Source organism: Dromiciops gliroides, chromosome 1 (genome assembly GCF_019393635.1).
Source record: "Dromiciops gliroides isolate mDroGli1 chromosome 1, mDroGli1.pri, whole genome shotgun sequence".
Classification (NCBI taxonomy): Eukaryota; Metazoa; Chordata; class Mammalia; order Microbiotheria; family Microbiotheriidae; genus Dromiciops; species Dromiciops gliroides.
Window position 1 is genome coordinate 537,544,128 of NC_057861.1, and position 21,442 is coordinate 537,565,569.

At 44.8% G+C, this 21,442-nt stretch overlaps 1 protein-coding gene across 1 annotated transcript in view; it reads left to right on the forward strand.

The window, feature by feature from the left end:
* Window positions 1-20,254: 20,254 nt before the first annotated feature.
* PDGFA (platelet derived growth factor subunit A) overlaps window positions 20,255-21,442 on the forward strand; it is a 38,991-nt gene continuing 37,803 nt past the window's right edge. Inside the window, exon 1 of the mRNA XM_043979608.1 lies at window positions 20,255-21,032. Within this exon, the coding sequence (XP_043835543.1) occupies window positions 20,970-21,032 (63 nt within the window). The 5' untranslated portion in view covers window positions 20,255-20,969. The remainder of the gene's footprint in view (window positions 21,033-21,442) is intronic.

Here is a 21,442-nt window from a genome sequence, read left to right on the forward strand (position 1 = left end):
TTTCTGTTGCAATTTTTGGAAATGTAAATAATTTTCTCCCCAAGATTTATATATTAATAAACTAAAATTTTGTGTATTGCATTTTCTTAGGGTGAGATCCCCTCATATCAGTAAGCCACCAGGAATGAAGGGAAAAGGCTAAAAAGGGAATTCAAGAAGGTGAAAGATTGGCTTTGCCTGGCCCTGAATGTTTTCCTTTGGTTTTTTTGTGGGTTTTTTTTTTTTTTTGGTGAGGCAATTGGGGTTAAGTGACTTGCCCAGGGTCACACAGCTAGTAAGTGTTAAGTGTCTGAGACCAGATTTGAACTCAGGTCCTCCTGAATCCAAGGCCAGTACTCTATCCACTGTGCCGCCTAGCTGCCCCCCCCCCTTTTTTCTTTTCTTTTCTTTTTTTTGGTGAGGCAATTGGGGTTAAGTGACTTGCCCAGGGTCACACAGCTATTAAGTATTAAGTGTCTGAGGTTGGATTTGAACTCAGGTCCTCCTGAATCCAGGGCGGTGCTCTATCCACTGACCTAGCTGCCCGGGGCTCTGAATGTTTTAAAGGGGCAGCTAAATGGTGCTGTGGATAAGGCACTGGGCCTGAAGTCAGGAAGACCTGAGTTCAAATCTGGTCTCAGATAACTACTAACTATGTGACCCTGGGCAAGTCACTTCACCCTGTTTACCTCCATTTCCTTATCTGTAAAATGAACTAAGAAGGAAATGGCAAACCTCTCCAGCATCTTTGCCAGTAAAACCCCATGGAGAAAGTCCATGGGGTCATGTAGAGTCAAACAAAACTGAACAAGCACAGTGGGTTTTTTTTGTTTTGTTTTTTTTTGACGGGGAAATGGGGGTTAAGTGACTTGCCCAGGGTCACACAGCTAGTAAGTGTCAAGTGTCTGAGGCCAGATTTGAACTCAGGTACTCCTGAATCCAGGGCCGGTGCTTTATCCACTGTGCCACCTAGCTGCCTGATAGTGTTTTTAAAATCACCACCACAACTATTCTACACACAAAATATGCATGAGTCTCATCCACATTTCCCAGTCCACAGTCTTCTCTCAAGTAGGTCATTTCCACCTCCTCCTAGTCTTTATCACACTGGACTTTGTGAACACAAGTGCCAGATTGTAGTTAAGTGACACACTTCCTTGGGCCTGGTGGAATAGCCCTGTAGTTTTGGATACCTGGTAGTCTGACCATGGCAGATCTCTTGAGCTTGATGGAGTTTTGAGCTGAAGTGGGCTCTGCCCAATCAGGTGTCTGTACTCAATCTGGCATCAACATGGTAAACTCCCAGACTGGGTAGGGAGGGACAAACTGGCCTATATCAGAAGCAGAAGGATTTGGGGGTCCAATAAGTGGGGATATACTAGCAAATATTTAATAACAGCTCTTTAGGGAAAAAAAGTATATACAAACGTTTAAGTTTTTAAGTTGCAGTATTAACCCTTTCCAAATCTAGATGATCAACAAAACAAACCAAGTCCTTATTTGTAGCAATTATTTCTGAAGTATAAATGCTCACATGGAAAATTTACATTTGTATTTATTTCATGAAATATTTTCCAATTACACACAAGTTTTTAATATTCATTTTTTTAAATGTTGGGTTCCAAATTTTCTCTCTCCCTCTCATTTCCCCCCATGCCTTGAAAAAGCAAGTGAATATGATACTGATTATATATATATATCACATTGAAAATTTAATAATGGCCTCTCACAGCCTGGTTAGAGTTGACTGCAGGCACATCTCTGTCTATAAGCTAATGAGGTTCTACAGATCCAGGTTGAGGGGCCTACTAGTGACCTGATAAAAGGCTCAAAGATGGGAGGGGTCACATTTTATAGTAGCTAAAAGGTTAGCCTCAAATTCACTAAGACCCTCTGTTCAAGTCTTATCTCTGTGTCATCCTGACTGGATTTCCTAGAGCAAGTCCATTAATTTTTCAGTGGCCCAGGTGAGTGAATAAATAAATTGGCACTGGTCTGCTTTTGGCAGAGGGAATTTCCTTTATGGAGAGATGAAATCATAGGTCCTATGAAAAAAGGATGTTCAAGGACCACCTGATTCTACTCAATGTAATAAATATTTATTAAGTACCTACTGTGTTAGGTAGGACAGCTAGGTGTTGAAGTGGAGAGAAGACATCCTCTTGAGTATAAATCTGGCATTAGACACTTAGTAGCTGTGTGACCTTGGGCAAATCACTTAACCCTGTTTGCCTCAGTTTCCCCATCTGTAAAATGAGCTAGAGAAGGAAATGGCAAACCATTCCAGTATCTCTGCCAGGAAAACCTCAAATGGGCTCACAAAGACTCAGACATGACTTGAAATGACCCAACAACAACAATGACAACTGTGTTAGGTATTGCAGAGAGATGTCTAGACAGATAGATAAAACACTTAGCAGGCCTTTACTTTGTTCCAGGCACTGTACCAAATGCTAGGGATACAAGCAGAAGAGAACAAAAGGACCCCTACTCTTAAGGAACTCGTATTCTAATCATCATAGTTCAGGGGAAGCTAGGTGGTACAGTGGATAGAGCCCTGGCCCTGGGTTCAAGAGGACCTGAATTCAAATCTGGTCTCAGATACTTAACACCTACTAGCTGTGTGACCCTGGGCAAGTCACTTAACCCAACTCTCCCCCCCCAAAAAAAAAGAAAGAAAGAAAGAAAAAAAATCATAGTTCAGCCATTTTTTCAGTTGTGTCTAACTCTTCATGATGCCATTTGGGATTTTCTTGGCAAAGACACTGTGGAGTGGTTTGCCATTTCCTTCTCCAGCTCATTTTACAGATGAGGAAACTGAGGCAAACAGGGTGACTCGAATTGCCCAGGGTCACACAGCTATTAAGTGTCTGAGACCAGATTTGCACTCAGGAAGATGAGTCTTGCTCATTCCAGGCCATGGGGCTCTATCCATTGACCACCTACCAGCCAGCCATTCAAATAGGAAAAGAAAACAAATTAAGGAGGGCTAAAAAGTGAGCCTGGGGGAGAAAGGGAAGTAGAGCAGTCTGGAGAGTAAATTCTGGGGAGTAAATTGAGAATGAAGTGAAAAAAACAACAACAAAACAAAAATGAATACAATCCCTGCCTGAAAGTTACTTTCTAGAAGCTTCTGGAGGCATTCTCTTCTACTTAGAGATAACAGCAAAACTATCCTCCTTTAAAAGCAAAGGGCTGGGGCAGCTAGGTGGTGCAGTGGATAAAGCACTGGCCCTGGAGTCAGGAGTACCTGAGTTCAAATCCGGCTTAACACACACTTACTAGCTATGTGACCCTGGGCAAGTCACTTAACCCCAATTGCCTCACTAAAAAAAACCTAAAAAAACCCAAAACCTAAAAAAAAAAAAAAAAGCAAAGGGCTGGGGCAGCTAGGTGGCAAAGTGGATAAAGCACTGGTGCTGGATTCAGGAGGACCTGATTTCAAATTAGGCCTCAGACACTTGACACTTACTGTGTGACTCTGAGCAAGTCACTTAACCCCAATTGCCTCACCCCCCCCCCAAAAAAAAAGTTAAAAAATAAAATAATTTTAAAAATATATATAGAAAAGCAAAGGGCTACTGTTGTTTTAAATGGTTAGAATCAGGCCTTCTCCTCTCCATAGCAAAGTGCTATATAAATGTGATTGTTATTTTTATAATTATGATTACCCACCTCAGGCCAGTGTTGATGGGAATTATAGACATTTGTCTAGGGGCAGGACTGAAACCTAATGTTTACTAATGGAAAATTTTTTTGCCCCTTCCTCCCCAGGATTAAATAGCAGTGTGCTCTCCATGGGTTTTGATTGCAAACATTTTTTATACCCCCATCAGTGATGGGTGAGAGCCCAGTCTTTGAGAACAGAATTATTTATAATTTGTTGCCTGCCGGGGATGACTGGCTATTTAGGAAGAGCACTCAGGTCTATGATAGAAGGATCAGACTTCAATAAAAAGCAGACTCCACTTTGAAGACTGTATCCGGCTATTGATTCTCTCATTGATTTCAATGGAGAGCCAGCTCACTGCCAGGGTCAATAGCTGGATTTATTAGCCCAGTATCACACCAAAAAGTGACTGAATGCTAAATTTGGAATGGCTGTGGCTAAAATCAACACCCTTAGAACCACACAATGTTAAGATGAGAAGAGCTCTCTTTCCCCATCTGTAAAATGAGAGGGTTGGAATAGATGATTCTTGAGACCCAGAGATTAAATGACTTGCCCAAGGGCATGTAGTGAAGAAGAATGAGGGTTTGGATAGTAGTTTGGCTCATTTTGGTAAGCACCAAAGACTGTGTTTCATAACAATGTAATAATGTGATTGAAAGACAATGATTCAGGGCAGCTAGATGGCACAGTGAATAGAGCACCCTCCCTGGAGTCAGGAGTACCTGAGTTCAAATCTGGTCTCAGACACTTAACACTTACTAGCTGTGTGATCCTGAGCAAGTCACTTAACCCCAATTGCCTCACTAAAAAAAAAAGAAAAAAGAAAAAAAAAGAAAGACAATGATTCCAAAGTTTCTTAAGAGTAACATACCACAGAACAACAAAATTCTATAGCTTGTAGCAATCTGGAAAAATCATTTGGGCTAGTCCCCTGCCTTCAGGTCAGTGAATATCTAAAGGAGAGGTTGCCAACCTTTCCGAGACTGCTAGCCAAGGCTTCATTTATTCTTTTTTCAGATGAGAGAAGGGTGGGGTAGGGGAAGGTTAGGTCTTCCGTCTTTAAAAGAATACCCTTTTAAAATATACATACCCCTGGGAGTGAGCAAAGGTGAATCATCCCCTTAGCCCAGGTTTGTTGATTGCCAAAAGAGAAAGAAAGGGACATAGAAAAGGTGCCTCAGGAGATGGGAGGCACCTGAGAGAAGGGTGCTAGCTGGGAAGATAGGAGGCTGCCAAAGCTTGCCTACAGAATTTTGTTAAGAGCTGGCTCCTGCAGGGATATTTAGAATCACCTTTGGCACATATCATGATTGGCAGCATCTGGTCCAAATCATCCAGGCCTGATTACTATCTTTTCTGTTCCTGAAGAGAGGCAGTCTAGTGTAGTGGAAAAAAAAAAACCCAACACCACCTGGAAGCATTGGAAGGAACCTGGGTTCAAATTTTGGCTCTACCATTTTATTGTCTGAATGACTGGAATATGAGCTACTTGAGGATAGGGACCATGTTTTCTTTTGTCTTCGAATGTAAAAAACCTATCCAGGGATCTTAACAAATGCTTGTTGGATTGGACTGGATAGAAGACATTTTGATGGAGAAGGAAATGGCAAACCACTCCAGTATCTCTGCCAGGAAAACCCCAAATGGGATCACAAAGAGTCAGACATGACTGAAATGCCCCAACAACAACAATGACAACAACTGTGTTAGGTATTGCAGAGAGAGAGATGTCTAGACAGATAGATAAAACACATAGCAGGCATTTACTTTGTTCCAAGCACTGTACTAAATGCTAGGGATACAAGTAGAAGAGAACAAAAGAACCCCTACTCTTTTGTTTTGTTTTGTTATTTTGGCGAGGCAATTGGAGTTAAGTGACTTGCCCAGGGTCACACAGCTAGTAAGTGTTAAGTGTCTGAGGTCAGATTTGAACTCAGTTCCTCCTGACTCCAGGGCCGGTGCTCTATCCACTGCGCTACCTAGCTGCCCCCCCAGGACCCCTACTCTTAAGGAACTCATATTCTAATCATCAGTTCAGCCATTTTTTCAGTTGTGTCTGACTCTTCATGATGCCATTTGGGGTTTTCTTGGCAAAGATACTGTGGAGTGGTTTGCCATTTTCTTCTCCAGCTCATTCTACAGATGAGGAAACTGAGGCAAACAGGGTGAAGTGAATTGCCCAGGGTCACACAGCTACCAAGTGTCCAAGACCAAATTTGCACTCAGGAAGATGAGTCTTGCTCATTCCAGGCCATGGGGCTTTATCCATTGACCACCTACCAGTCAACAATTCAAATAGGAAAAGAAAACAAATTAAGGAGGGCTAAAAAGTGGGCCTGGAGAGGGAAAAGGGAAGTAAAGCAGTCTGGAGAGTGAATTGAGAATGAAGTTTGTAAAATGAGAATGTGGGCTCATCTCACTGACCTCTAAGGCCCTCTTTCCAGATCTAAATCTATGGTCAAGTGGCTATTCCCAATGCCAACTTGTCCATGAATTAGGTTTTCCCTGATTTTCCAGTCCTCAGCTGGAAATTCAATTCAACAAGCTTCTATCTATTGAGGACCTACTATGTTCAAGGCATCATACCAGACTCTAGAAAAACAAATACAAATCCCAAATAGTCCTTGACCTAAGGACAGCTTGAGGGAGAGGGAGGAGGGAAAATGTAGCAAGCACGTCAAGAAGTCAATAAGACATTAAAAAAGAGGCATTAGCTGCTGTACCCTAAGGCCTCATCTCCCTCATTTCCTCCTTTCTATCTGACTTGAAGCTAAAACCTTTAATGTCTCCATTAGAATATGAACTCCTTGAGAGCAGGCAGGGATTGTCTGACTTTTCAATTTGTATCTCTAATGCTTAGCACAGTATTGTGAATATAGCCATGCCCAGTAAATGCTTTGTTTAACAAATGCTTTGTTGTTGTTTTTCTGTAGTTTCGGTTGCCTGACCCATTAGGGATTTTCTGGGCCAGTTGCTCTATCTATACTTAATAAATATTTTATTCATTTATGTAAAGTATATGCAAAGTAATACAAGGCACAATAGCAACATATTGAGGAGAAACAGTGGATAGAACACTGGGCCTAGAATCAGGAAGACCCGAGTTCATATTTGACCTCAGATACTTATCAGCTGTGTGGCCTTGGGCAAGTCACTTAACCTCTTTTTGCCTTAATCCAATGGAGAAGGAAATAACAAACCACTCCAGTATCTTTGCCAAGAAAACCCTAGAACGAAATGGTCCATGGGGTCATGAAGAGTAGGATATGACTGAACAACAACAAAGGCAACATATTGACATGAGTTATTGGGAAACAGTTTCAAGGGGGTAGATAGCTCTAACCCCTAACCGGGATCACATTGCTGAGGCAAAAGGAGATGGAAGTTGCAATGTGGCAGAGAGGAAATAGCTAGTAGCCCAGACTCACCCTAACTATAAAATCCTAGGGGTTTTACCAGGGGAATCCTTGGCCTTATCCAGCTTCTGAGACAGTATTAAGTAAAATTAGGGGGCAGCTAGGTGGCACAGTGGATAGAGCACCGGCCCTGGAATCAGGAGCACCTGAGTTCAAATCCGGCTTCAGACACTTAACACTTATTAGCTGTGTGACCCTGGGCAAGTCGCTTAACCCCAATTGCCTCACTAAAAAAAAAAAAAAAGAATAAAACTATGATTAACCTTTAAGTAAAATTAGGTAAAATCAAATCACATTATCATGAATGTATATGTGTGTATACACACATGTGCTGTCTCCCCCACTAGACTGTATACTACAAAAGGGCAAGGATTTCTCTGCATCCTCTATGTTGTCCTATATTTAGATATTGTTGTTATTTTTCAGTTGTGCCTGACTCTTCATGACTCCATTTGGGGTTTTCTTGGCATAGATACTGAAATGGTCTGCCATTTCCTTCTCCAGCACATTTTACAGTTGAGGAAACTGAGGCAAACAAAGTAAAGTGACTTGCCCAGAGTCACACAGCTAGTAAGTATCTGAAGCCATATTTGAACTTTGGAAGATGTCTCCCCAACTCCAGGCTTGGTGCTTTAATCACCTAACGACCTAGCTGCACTATTTAGACATTAGTCTGTTTCTGTTTGGATGGGCACATGATCCAGTTTATTGTGCTTATACATAAAGTAGGCACTTAATTTTGGTTGACCTGAATCGACATTGACTTTATCCCCTGGCATCATGATAAATTTCAAACAATTTGGTTGCTTTTTCAGTTACAGTTACTATAGTTTTCTCTAAGAGAGATCTGTTCATAATATGGGGTGATGGAATAGATTCCCATTAATGACAAAGGATGTATTTGTCAAACCCAAGGGACTTTGCTTCTGGAGAAATGTTAGTGAATGTGAAATAGAGTTGGTTAATGAAGGACAAGGACAAGATTATATAGCTCTCTAAAGCTGGAAGGGAAATCAGGACATCTAGTCCAGGGCTTCTTAAACTTTTTCCCCGTGGTGACCCCTTTTCACCTGAGAAATTTTTACCTGACCCCAGGGTATTTTAATATATAAAATAGGTATACATAACCTTTTTTTTTTCTTCGGTGAAGCAATTGAGGTTAAGTGACTTGCCCAGAGTCACATAGCTAGTAAGTGTCAAGTGTATGAGGCTAGATTTAAACTCAGGTCCTCCTGACTCCAGGGCTGGTGCTCTATCCACTGTGCTTCCTAGCTGCCCCTACATGACCTTTTACTGTTGCCAAATTTTTCTCAACCCCCATATTCAGTTATGTGACCCCATATAGGGTTAAGATCCACAGTGTAAGAAGTTAGATTCTAGTCTAACTCTCATTTTAAAGATGAAGATGAAGCCTATAAAGATGAAATGATTTGGCTAAGGTCCCACGGACACCAAGCATCAGAGGCAAGATTTGAACTTAGATCCTTTCATTTTGTTGCGTTGGATAGAGTGCTGGGCCTGGAGTTAAGAAGACTCATATTCCGGGGGCAGCTAGGTGGCGCAGTGGATAAAGCACCGGCCCTGGAGTCAGGAGTACCTGAGTTCAAATCCGGCCTCAGACACTTAACACATACTAGCTGTGTGACCCTGGGCAAGTCACTTAACCCCAATTGCCTCACTAAAAAAAAAAAAAAAAAAAAAAAAAAAAAAGACTCATATTCCTGAGTTCAAATCTGGTCTCAGACACTTACTAACTGTGTGACCCTGGGCAAGTCACTTCACCCTCTTTGCCTCCATTGCTTCATCTATAACATGAGCTGGAGAAGGAAACGGCAAACTACTCCACAGTAACTTTGCCAAGAAAACCACAAATGGCATCATGAAGAGTCAGACACAACTGAAAAATGACTGAACAGTATATTCATAAACTTAGAATTAAATGACATCTTGGAGAATATGTGGTTAATTCAACCCTTCATTTCATAGAGGAGAAAACTGAGGGTCCAGAGACAAAGAGAACAAATCATTCACCCAACATAACATAATTTGTTAGTCATCAAGCCTGAATTAGAGCCCAGGTTTTCTGACTATTGGTATAATCTCAGGGGGATTAAAAGCTACCACGGGATGTCTCAGTGGGGTTTAAATTCTGTTCTTTAGGCCAAACTCATAGATCTTCCCTCTGCCACTGTAGTTAAACATTGGCTGTCTAATATTCCTGCTAATTTTTTATTATTGTGGTTTCAAGTTTATCTACCACTTCCTAATTGTAGCTGATGTTATTCCTTATAAGAGAGCTAAATGTTATTCCTAGTTTACAGACAAAGAAATAGAAGAGTTATGTATAACTCCTGGAAGGAATGGACAAGGCTTTCCATAAGGGTGGGAATATAAAACAACCCCAGAGGACAATAAGTTTGTTGGATCATTGGTTGATAAAGAAATCTGTTTGCTGTTTTTTTTTCTGTAGCTGCAGAGCAATGGCCCCAAACCCCAGGAAACCTTGTATGATGATATTGTGAATATTTTTGCAGTTTCCTTAATGGCAGATCCTAACTCCCATATCTTTCTTGCCTTTCCTGTTTTCTGTTTTGGAACAGACAGAGACTTGCACTTAGAGTCAGAAAGAATTGAGTTGGACTCTAGCCTCAGACAAGAGCAGTGTGACCCTGGGTAAGTCCCACAACTGTAGTAGGCATCAGTTTTCCCATGAATAAAATGGGGATAACACTAGAACCTGCCTCAAAGGCTCTGAGGCTCAGATGAAATAATATGTAAGTCTGCTTTCAGACATATTTATTACCTATTAGTCAGTTATTGCTAGAGCTGCCAACTCTTCTTACCCACTCAATTTGAAGCTGGGGATGAGACTAGGTTGAGTCAGAGTTGAGACCAAGCTGTCTACTATATCACAGAGAAGATGCGGGTGAGAGATACTTGACTTCACCTAATACTGCCTCAGAAGCTGGATAAGACCTGGGATTCTCCTCCATTTTACAGTTACAGAATAGCTGAGATTTTGCATAATGTAACCAAATTCGGGGCAGCTAGGTGGTGCAGAGGATAGAGCACTGGCCCTGCGTTCAGGAGGACCCGAGTTCAAATCGGACCTCAGACACTTAACAATTACTAGCTGTGTGACCCTGGGCAAGTCACTTAACCCCAATTGCCTCACCAAACCAAAACAAAAACCAAAAAGACCCAAAACCAAACCAAAACAAAAATAATAATGTAACCAAATTCAACATTCCAAAAAGATGGAGGTAAAGGAATAAGCATTTATGTGGTACCTAATATATGCCAGGCACTATGCTAAGCACTTTATAAATATTATCTCATTTGGATCTCAAAACATCCTGCAAAGTAAGCTCTTTTATAATCCCCATTTTACAATTGGGGAAAGTAAGGCCAGCAGAGGTTAAGTGACTTGCCCAGGGTTACACAGCTAGTAAGTGTCTGATGCCAGATTTGAACTCAAGTCATCCTGACTCCAGGTCCAGAGCTTTATCCACTGGCATAGTGGGTAGAGACTTGACTTAGGAGTTAGGGAGTTCTGGGTTCAAGTCTTCCCCTTGACATATGCTACTCTGGGTTACTCTGGGTGCTTTGCAAATCTTTTTTTTTTTTTTAGTGAGGCAATTGGGGTTAAGTGACTTGCCCAGGGTCACACAGCTAGTTAAGTATTAAGTGTCTGAGGCTGGATTTGAACTCAGGTACTCCTGACTCCAAGGCCAGTGCTCTATCCACTGCACCATCTAGCTGCCCCGCTTTGCAAATCTTAAAGTGCAATATAAATGCTAGTGGTAGTGATGGTGATGCTGCTGCTGCTGCCATGACAACTTCTCAGTGCCCCCGGCCACCATGTGAAGTTGCAGAAAAGTTGCCAGATCTGCAGAGGTGAAGAAAGTTTCCTCACCAGGATGAATAAACTCATAGGTCCATGCCTGTAGACCCCAATCAACAAGAGGAACAGCAAAGGTAGCACTGGCATAGGATCCCATAGAAAGGCAGTGGGCAGAGCCCAGAGTAGGCTCCACATCCATTACATCTCAGTTCCTTTCACCGTTTTGCAGGAACATTGTGGTAGTAGTAGTAGAAAGACCTTTGGAGTCAGAAGACCTGGGTTCCTGTCAGTCACTTCCCATGTGACCCTGGATAAGTCACTATATCTTAGTTTCCTCCTCTGCAAATTCAAGGGAGGTTGGATATTGTAATTCCCTAGGAATTACCCTAGGAGACTACTGCTTATGATGAGGGGGGCAATCCTGAATATTCAACCCAATCTCTCTCCCCTGAATGCATGGAGTACTTAATACTGGCATTACTCTGGCACTTTTTACAGCCTTTTAGATAAAGTCTTAGCTGTAGACATAGGTACCACCTTTAGCCATCCACCACTGTCCAGGTAGATTTCATGCTGCAGCAGGGTGGGGACCATGATTAACTACATCCCCCTATCTCCCAAATTCACTACCACCATACCTTGTACACTGTAGATATTCAATACATGTTTGGTCTCCCTATTTCCATTTAAGAATGGCACTCATTCAGCAGAGTTTTCACTGATTAAATTTGCTTGAGAAGGCATAATTTGCTACCCTGGTTTAGTTTGATATTGTCTGGCTCTCTCTTTCCCTGTTTGACGGTTTCTGTCTCTGTCTCTCTCTGCAATGAAAATTGTGTGGATCTCAACAAACTTCCTTCCCATCCTGTGGAAGGCTACTGGGCAACAACTGCTGATTCCAAACCCATTAAGGAAGCAGCAATCCATCACCATAAACATGCTGGCTTTAAACCCAGGCTGGGAACAGGTTATATTTTGGGCCAAAGTGCTTATTTAAGAGGAATGTAATTTCCTTACATCAACTTTCAGTCCAGGGGACCCCGCTTGGCTTCTGGAAGCAAGAGCTAGGAAATACCCTTATGTCATGGAGAAGGTGGAATGGACAGTTCCCTCAACAGCCAGGAAAAAAATGTAGGAGGGTTGTATCTTTCCTTAAACACATTTGCCCTTCTCAAATTAGCACGGTGTCCCAGGAAGAGATGAATCATAGAACCAAGAACATTAGAGCCGGAAGGGATCTAATTTACCTCCTTTCCTCTTCCCATTTTACAGGTGAGACTTAAAATAGATTTAAAAAAAATTTTGCCCTTCTGGTCTGGTGCCTGACCTTAGCACATTTTTTCCTTCCTTCCCTCCCTCCTTCCCTCCCTCCCTCCCTCCTTCCCTCCCTCCCTCCCTCCTTCCCTCCCTCCCTCCCTCCTTCCTTCCTTCCTTCCTTCCTTCCTTCCTTCCTTCCTTCCTTCCTTCCTTCCTTCCTTCCTTCCTTCCTTCCTTCCTTCCTTCCTTCCTTCCTTCCTTCCTTTCTTCCTTCCTTCTTTCCTCCCTCCCTCCCTTCCTTCCTTCCTCCTTCTACCCCTCTCTCCCCCCCCCTTTCTTTCCCTCCCCCCCCCTCCCATCCACCCACCTTGGTTTCTGCAGCAATAGGGATTACAGGGATGGGCCACCTAGTTCCCAGAATATTTTTTTTTAAGTGAGCTTTTGTTTTTCCCCATACATTATCAGTGGCCTAGGAGAAAGTATTTGCAAGGCTGCTAGTTCAGTGACTGATCCTGGTAGTCACCTGAAGGTGAGGTATATCTCTCTCCCAAATAAGAACAAAGGAGATGCTAAAATCATACTCCCACCATTTGTTTTAGAGATAAGGAACCAGATTAAGTGATTTGACCTAAAATTTACAAAATCTTCTGTTGAATTTATGGTAATGACTTAGCTCATTTCATAGATTTGTAGGCTTAGAGGTAGAAGAGCTCCAGAAAGGCCACATAGTTCATGGCATTCATTTTACAGATGAGAAAACTGAGATGACTTGTCTAGGGTGACGTAAGTGGCAAATGATAGAACTAAGATGAGAAACCTGGTGCTCTGACTCTAAACCCAGTACTCTTTTCACTATACCAGGGTATCTTCTGACTCTGTTTTCTCAGCTATAAAATGGGAAGAGGTGGGTTATATTACTTTGGACTCAAATGTTTTTGGATTCTATCAACAGAGTGTTAAGATAACACATAATTTGGATGTAATGCCTGGTCATTGGGTTTTCCAACAGACCATAGATAAACTTCCTTTATCTTTCTGGCTCTTCTCCCAATCCTTGATTTGGCATAATGCCATGTGCCACTTTCTCCCTCTTATTTATCCTTTTCACCTCCTTTCCTCCAGGGATGAAAATTATTTTTATCCCCATTTCTGCAGTACAAGCTTCGATTTGATTTGACTGGAGTTTTAGATTGGCATCGAATAGTGTGGAATGATTTTTATTTTTAAAGGACATTAAAAATCTGTTAGGCCAAGAGGGGAAGCCATATGATTCATTTGGTAGCTTGTTTTTATAATGATTCCTGTTGTGGTGTGTCTATTTCCTACCACCTGGACCCCAAGTCACAGGATGACTTTTCTTCCCCTAAGATATTATTAATGTCTTACTCAAGGGGTCTTTAGGTTTAGTAACAACCCTTAAATAAAGAGCCTTGTCCCCCAAAGTATTCAAAACCCTTCCATACTCATTCTAGAGTTTCTACCACTTTCAATGTGCTTCCCTTTCTCATTCAGCTATGCAAGTCCTATCTATCCTTCAGTATCCTGATTAAAATGATTGAATCTCACCTTCAGAAATCCTTCCATGACTAGAATTATCTCCTCTCTTCTGAAACTCTGTAGTACTAATATTAAGGCTTAATACAGTGTGGAGCAAAGCATAAGGCAGCATAGACCTGCTACATGCATATATATATACTAGGGAACATTTAGGTCCCCAGGTTCAAATCTGAAGCTTCCTTGTATTTTCCCAAGCATCTAGCAGAGTCAATCTATCAACAAACATATTGTGAATAGGGAGACCACCGAAGCAAAAACAAAATAAAAAAATCACCACAGCTTCTGCCCTCAAGGAGCTTACAATCTTGATGAGGGTAAAGAATAGACATACACAAGTATATACAGAATATGTAGGAAATAAATACTAGTTGGATTTTTTGTTTGTTTTTGATAGTGGTGGTGGGGAAAGTAGGGGAATCAGGACAAGTTTCATATACCAAGTGGCACTTGATCTAAGATTCCTAAAAGCTAGAAATTTTAAGAGATGGAAGTGAGGAGTGCACACAATGACTATTTAGACAAGTTCATCCTCTTGCTGCTCCTCTCTCCCTTTTGCAGAAATAGGCTGAATATTTGCACAAGGTCACAGGCCAGGCCATCTGGTGCTGGTTATCTGTGTGCTGGAGAGCTCCACTCAAGAAAGGGCAGAGAAAGATTAAGAATGTTTTTAGGGGTGGGGGTGAATATTCAGATGAATGCAGCACCTGTTTTCATATGGAATTTATTTTCATTAGGTGTAAAGGTTTATTTTAAGGTAGTGAGGGGAAGATGGGGCCAGCCAGAGCAATTGTGAAGTTCGCCCTGGGGAAGAGAAAGAGGGGGTGTGGGAGAGAAACCTGTTTTCACCAGAGGGTGTTAAAGAGAATTGCCGGCTTTGGTTGGTCCCTTCTCTCCCCCTCCTCCATCTCTCCCCAAACCCACAAACTGGAGCTTACCACTGGAGGCCTTACACACCTCCTCATCTCTTCCCTACTCTGGTCTTCCCCTAGAGGGGAAAGCCTTTGCCCTCTTGCCCCTTAGGAAACAATTCCTGCTCCCTCAGAGTCCAGGAGGAGACTTCCCCACTTACTTATCTCCACTTCTGGGGGAGACACTAACTGGAAAGTCTTGATCCACACTGCTGATAAGACTAATAATGATAGCATAATTAACACTTGGAGAAAGCACGTTTGATCTTCAAGGAGCTGTTTACCAAGTGAGCCAAGGCTACTTTCCCATTAATTGCCCAGAACTAAGAAATACTTGTCCAAAGATAAAGGAAAAATGTTGTGTCTAGTCATTACAAATTGTTCAGAATCTGCTTCAGTTTCTTGACCTCTTTGATTATAAATGGATTTTTAAGCATAAAATTGGTTTCCTCCTGGAAATTCCAAACTCTAGGCCCACTGGATGTTACAGGTGTTCAATAAGCTTATAACTGTATTCTTCATCCTCACCCTAATCGTGTACCCCCAAATTTAAAATAGAGATACCCCAGTCCCTCCTCTAACACTTTCCTCTGCTGTCTCTTCTCAAAATCCATCGCTATTAGTGCGATATCAGAGTTTTTGCAAGTTCCTTCCCCCCTCCCCCCTTGGAGGATCTGCTGGGAAATTTGGGGATATAATAGTCATCGTTCTGATGGGCTGACTTCCCATAGTGGACCTATTTATAGCACCTGACTCACCTTCATTATGGGGAAATTGTCGTGTTGCTACATGCTAGGAGCATAAAATGTATCCTGGGTGCTTTCAAGGATCCAAATGGAGCTCTGGGTCTTTGAGAAAAGCTAACCCCAGGAGCTGCCTCCTGCCTGCTTCTCTTGCTAGCCATTTCATTTGCATCCAGAACACAATGCTTTGTGCCTTTTATTGGCATATAACCTTTGCCACATAAACCTCGGTCCTCCAATAAATTCCTTGTTTTATTCCAGAGCAATTTGTAATCTTCGTGCTGAATAATAATAATTAAAATAAAAGGTCATCTGTCCCTCTTCCCCCACAAAATCCCAATTTTCGGAAAGAACATTACAAACTCCAGTTTCCCTTTAGCAGCTTTTAAAAGTCCCTCAACTCCCCAGCATATTTCTCTCGGGCACTGGCTAATCCCCTCCCCCTCCCCCTCCCACCAGAGTGGATATTCGAGGTTAGTATTATCATGTAGAAGCCTGGAAGGTGTGTGTTGAGGTAGGAGTGAGGGCAAGGAAGAGGTAGGGGCCTCTCTTCCATTCAAAGGCCAGGTGTAGCCCGGCTTTGTTTCCGGGGCAACTTTCGAAGTGCCCACCCTTTCACTCTAAATTGTATTCCTACGGAATGTACAATGGCTAAGAGGAACCAATCGGCAGGCGCTGGCCTCCCAGCAAAAGCTACGGATCTCTGGGCCACGCCTCCTCGGACTCAAATATATTTAGCTTCATTATCAAATATTTGCACTGAACCATCTGAGCCGCCTAATAGCGGCTTCAAATGTAACTTGACTCCAGAGGAGAAATGCACATGTGACCACATCAATTACCATAGATTAATAGACTGGGGGAGAGTAGAACTTTGCTGCACAAAATAGATTCAACCCAAGCAGAAAAGTCCGCCGGCTTCTCAAATAGCATTTAGAGAGTTAGAAATTCCCCTCCCCACCTCGTACCCAGCTCTTTTTCGAAGGGTCCGGGACTAGACAGAACTTCATCACACTGAGTTTAATTCTGCTAAGATCTGAGTTATGCCTGGAGGTGAGGAGAGCAGGAAAAGGTCTAGGGTGAAAAATCCTAGAAACCCAGATTCCTGGCTTCTGATCCTAGTTGGTGGGGGACCTTCGTCACCTAACTCTTAAGATCTTGTGTATTCCAATCTTGAAAATGAGCGAAGAATCCTTAACTGGGGGTTTTAATCTCACGGGTGTTTTGAAGGGTAAACCAAAGTGAGAAGTGATAGATAGGTGGTAGATAAATATCAGGTATTAAAGCGCTTCTAGTTACAATGGGAAAGTGAAAGAGGGAAAGTGGGGGGGGGGAGAAGGAAAGGAAGATCTGGTTCTTAATTAACTGAGAGCTCGAATCTCCGAGGCCAAATCAGGTGGCTGGATCCTGGGGCTAAATAAAACTCCTTTTCCTTTGGGGTACATCTTTTCCCTTCCTCACCACTAGTTCTTCCAGGAGCTTCCCGCGAGAACCAATGCAATTCCTTCTTACAAGTTCCGGGGGCTTCTGCACCTCTGAGCAAAGGCATCGCAGTCTCCGAGCCTTTCCCTGTAGAGACGCTGGAGGGACGCACATTGTTGAAAGAAGTTGGTTTTTTTTTTTTTACAACCTCGCACAGAGCTCTATCGCTGTTGTTGTTATTACTATGACAACGTGGACCGTGGTTTTATTTTTAATCGCTAGCCAATGATTAAAACTGGCTCAGGCATTTTTAAAAAATGCAGCTATCACTTTCCACCTCGGTGTGATATCACCCTGTGCCCTCTCTCCACCCTAACCCCCCAGGCCCACCCCTATCCCCTCGGGCTTGGAGAACTCTAGAGCTCACCCCCCCCCCCCCCAATCTGGGTATCATTGGAAGAGGATGAGCCTCTAAAGGCTACCCCCTCCTTATCATAAAACATTTGGAAATGCTTGCTCACTGGATGAAATGTTTTCCATCCTAAAAAAGGCCTTTCTTTTAAGTGCTTCCAAGTCTTTTAAAGTTTTTCTCCCTCCTCTCCCCCTTCCCTCTCCCTCTCTCTAGACCACCCTGAGAGTATCTATTACATCACGAGAGTGCTGCGATGTTTCCCCCCCCCCCCAATCTACTTCTGTTTGGACTGGGGTGTTGTTGGTGACTGGAGAGGGAAGGAGGAGTTGGCTGCAGGAGGGGGAGAAAGACACGCAGAAAGACAGAGAAAGATACAGAAAGACAGAGGAAAGGCGGATACACCCAGAGACAGATGTAGAGAGAGACAGGTAAAGACATAGAAAAGAAAGAGTACAAAAAGACCCTTAGCCAGTACGGGTTGTTCTTCTCTAAAGCACGCTCCAGTCTGCAGCCCCCCAGAAAGACGAAGAAAAATGCCTTCAAGGGCCCGTCTTTTGAAATGCGGGAAAATGGGCCAACCAGGAGGCCAGGGAGATGAAAGGCCCTAGGGCTGGTAGGTTGCGCCTTTACTGCCCATTGTCTAGTTAAACGACGGTTATCACTCTCCCCGTTGGGTAAGAGGAGTTAATCCACTTAAATACTGTAGGATTTTTTTTTTCTGTGGAGCAAAATTCTTCTCGCGGCTATTAAGGTGCATTTATTTCCTCCAGTCAAGGGGGTCTCCATTTAAATCACAATGAGTTCAATGGACTGAGATCTCGGGTGGGGGTCGCCCGACCGGCTCCAAGGATAGACGTCAGTACTCTAGAATGGACTTAATCATTCCTTTTGGGGACGCCAGAAGCAGCTCAGCAGCGCCCAGGTTCGAATATTCAGTAGGACAAGTAACTGCACCCTTTCTCGTTGTTCCCCGCCCCCCTCCCACCTCAATAGCAGGTTCTTTTCTCCTTTCCTGGATCAAATATTAATGTTTTTAATGGGTGAGTTCAAACGTGAATAATTGGGGACGACCGTTGGTATAAACTTCGAGGTGTCCGATTCTGTCCCAGCCCCACGCCGAAATCATATACAGGAAGGGAGGAATCTACCCCAGTCCCAGGTTAATATGTAACATATTAAACTCCAGGGAGGAGGGAAGCAATGGGGGCCAAGGAGTCCAGCAGGGTTTTGACTTTGAACTCCTGGGGCTCCAAAGGTGCTGGTCTCCCAGACTGCTCTCACCTAAAGCTTCCTCGTCTTCTCCAAAGCTCATCGGCCAACCTGCGCCAGTGGCTCTGGGCCTAGGCAGCTTGGGGGTAGTGGGGCTACTGACAGCGCCACCCCGGGTCCCCTCTCCTCTCAGATCGCAGAGTAATCGATACGGGAGTTCCGGTCTCCGGCTTCCACCTCCCTGCCTGCCTCCTTCTCCCCCATTAAGTTCTCTACTGCGAACATAGGTATAATTGACGTCCTAACGCTGCCTGTGTTCCCCAAAGGGGAAGCGGGGACAGTGCGGTGTAGACAGGCCCAGGAGGCTGGAGGACCGTCCCCTCCCTACCGGGCTGGACCCTAGGGCGGCGGCTGCCCTGGCGCAGAGCTGGCTTCTAGCATCAAAGGCTGGAGCTGCCCGGCCTGGCGCGGTGCCTGACCCTCCCCACAGCTCTCTGCCCCTGCAGACAGTTTCTCACATCCTGAAAATTGGGGTGGGGGGCGGGGGAGGAACAGTATATGGGGTGTAGTCTATGGATAGGGGTGGTCTATATACGTATGTGTGCATTTAGAAGGGGGGGTTCGCCCCATTCACTTTATCCTCAGATTTCTGATGGGGGTGGGTAGGGAAGGGTCAGCCATCAGCTGCAGCCGCATCTCCTCACCCCACCATCTCCTTTGCGCACTGCGCTGAGAACGCAAAGGCAGCTGCACGGCTACTGAGGCTAGATAGTCCTCGCGGATTGTTCAGAGCAGCGTACATACGTGTATATATGTGCATACATGAAATCATACATGGGGGAGGGGTGCTGAAGGCTGGGGCCAGCTGATAATAATGGCGCAGGTTTCTGTATTTTAGGAGGCAAGGCGGAGTGAGATTAGAGTGAGTGGAGGATTTTCTTTTTTTCTTTGCGCAGAAGCTCCCGGCTACTCTTAAGGCTTTGGCTGAAATAGACAGGGACTGATCTGCTCCCTCTTTTCCCCTTCCCTCCCCACCCGGGTGCCGCAGGATTGCGGCTGGTACCAGAACAGTGGGGAAGAGAAGGGCGGAGGGGGGGGGAGTCAGAACCCCGACTTGGAAAGAAGAGTGTCTCCCCTTCCTCCCAGCATCCCATCTCCACCCTGGCTTCTCGTTCCACTCACCCTCTTTCCTGGGTCCGGCCCCGTTCCCCACTTGCCCCCTTGCCTTTGCCCAAAGCCTGGCTGTGCTTTTCTCTCTCTCTCTCTCTCTCTCTCTCTCTCTTTGCATTGCAGCAGGGACTGCTGCACTGCTAGGAGCCTGGGTTGCAGGACTGAATGCACTGCCGCAGCAGGAAACCAACCCCCACTACTTGTTGGTGGTTTGGTGCCTGGAATACTATAGGGAAGGGCAGGCTAGTTGAGGGGGGGAGGGAGGGGAGGAGGAAGGGGGTGGGGCAAGAAAAATAGGGGAGGGGAGGGAGGGTGCCGATGGTATAACCACCTCCTCTGTAGCTCGCCGATTTCACACACTCGCCTAGGCGCGGAGCAAACACAACCTCCTGAGACCTCTCCAGGAGTTTACCACCACCCTCCCTTTTTGAATTTTTTTTTTCTGTCTGATCCAGTCTAGCCCCAGGGATTTAAAACCTTTTTCTCCTTTTGGCCAACGGGGAGGAGGAGAAGGAGGAGGACTTAAAACGGGCAGCGAAGGCTGCCATCTGGCGCTGCCCTTTTTCCCTCGGCGCTGTCTGTATTTCCCCACCTCTAGCTAAAGGGGGAGGGAGGCGAGAGGAGGAGGAGGACCAAGAGAAGGAGGAGGAGAAGTGAGGGGGGCCGTTGGAGGGGGGTGGTGGTGTGGGAAAACGGGCATCCATCGAGCAGGTCCCAAGCAGAGGCCGGCCTCGGCTGTTGGCAGACCGGCTTAGGGCAGAGCCTGGAGCGTTTCGGAGCACAGCCCAGCCCCAGCGCAGAGCTGCGGTGTTTCGGGCGGGGAGGGGAAGTGTTTTGGGGGCTCTTCGTCGTCTCTGCAAGTCGGAGGCGGGGAGTGTAGAGTGGGGGGAGGAAAGAGCTGTCGAGCCCCGGCTCAAGCAGACAGGTGATGGGCGTTTCAGCCGCCGCAGCGGCGGTGGTGCTCCGGTTCCATTCCTTGGGTTTCACTCCGGTCTGATCTAAGCAAATATGCAGAAGTACCGGCTGGTCTGCTCTTAAAGCCAAAAAAGCAGAGCTAGGGAGAGAGGGAGCGAGAGAGACGGCTGCGGCCCCAGATCCGGGAGCTACAAAAATATATATAATAATAAACCCAACCCCCCTTTCCTCCTCCCCTCCACCAGTTCCCCACCCCCCCACCCCAGCGGCCGAGGAGGATCCCGGAGCGGCGCACACACACTCGCTCACACACACGCGCGCACACACACATACACACACGCGCACACACACCAGTGTCTTTCTCCCTGAGGGATGGTACTGAATTTCGCCGCCACTGGAGCCCGGCTGAAGCTCCTACCCCGCAGCTCTGCGTTCCCACCGAGTCTAAAGTGCACCCGGACGCGATGAGGACCTGGGTTTGTGTTTTGCTCCTAGGGTTTGGATACCTGTCCTATGCCTTTTCCGAGGTAGGTACCCTCCGCCCCATACCCACCTCCCTTATCCCCCTTGCCGCTTCCTCCGTGCTGCCTCTATTCCCACTCCCTAGGATTCAGGCACCTGGGGGCGTCTTGCTGGGGTAGCTGAAGACTCCCCCCAAACCCTTCTGGGCAGAGAGGCGAATCATTGGTAGGGAGTTGCACTGCATATCTTGCTCTGCAGATATTATTTTAAAATTGTGGTGGTGTATTTTTTTCCTCCCCAAGCACGTTTTATTCTAGAAGCTCTCAAAGTATTTATTTTTGGTGAGTTTCCAGGATGTTGCGTTGCTTTACATTAAGTGGGGGGGAAGCTGAGGGGAAGAATTAAAATGGGGGTTGTCTGTAGAAAAGAGAAAAACTTAGGGGGCGTTTATAGACAGGCATAAGCAGGCTGGATT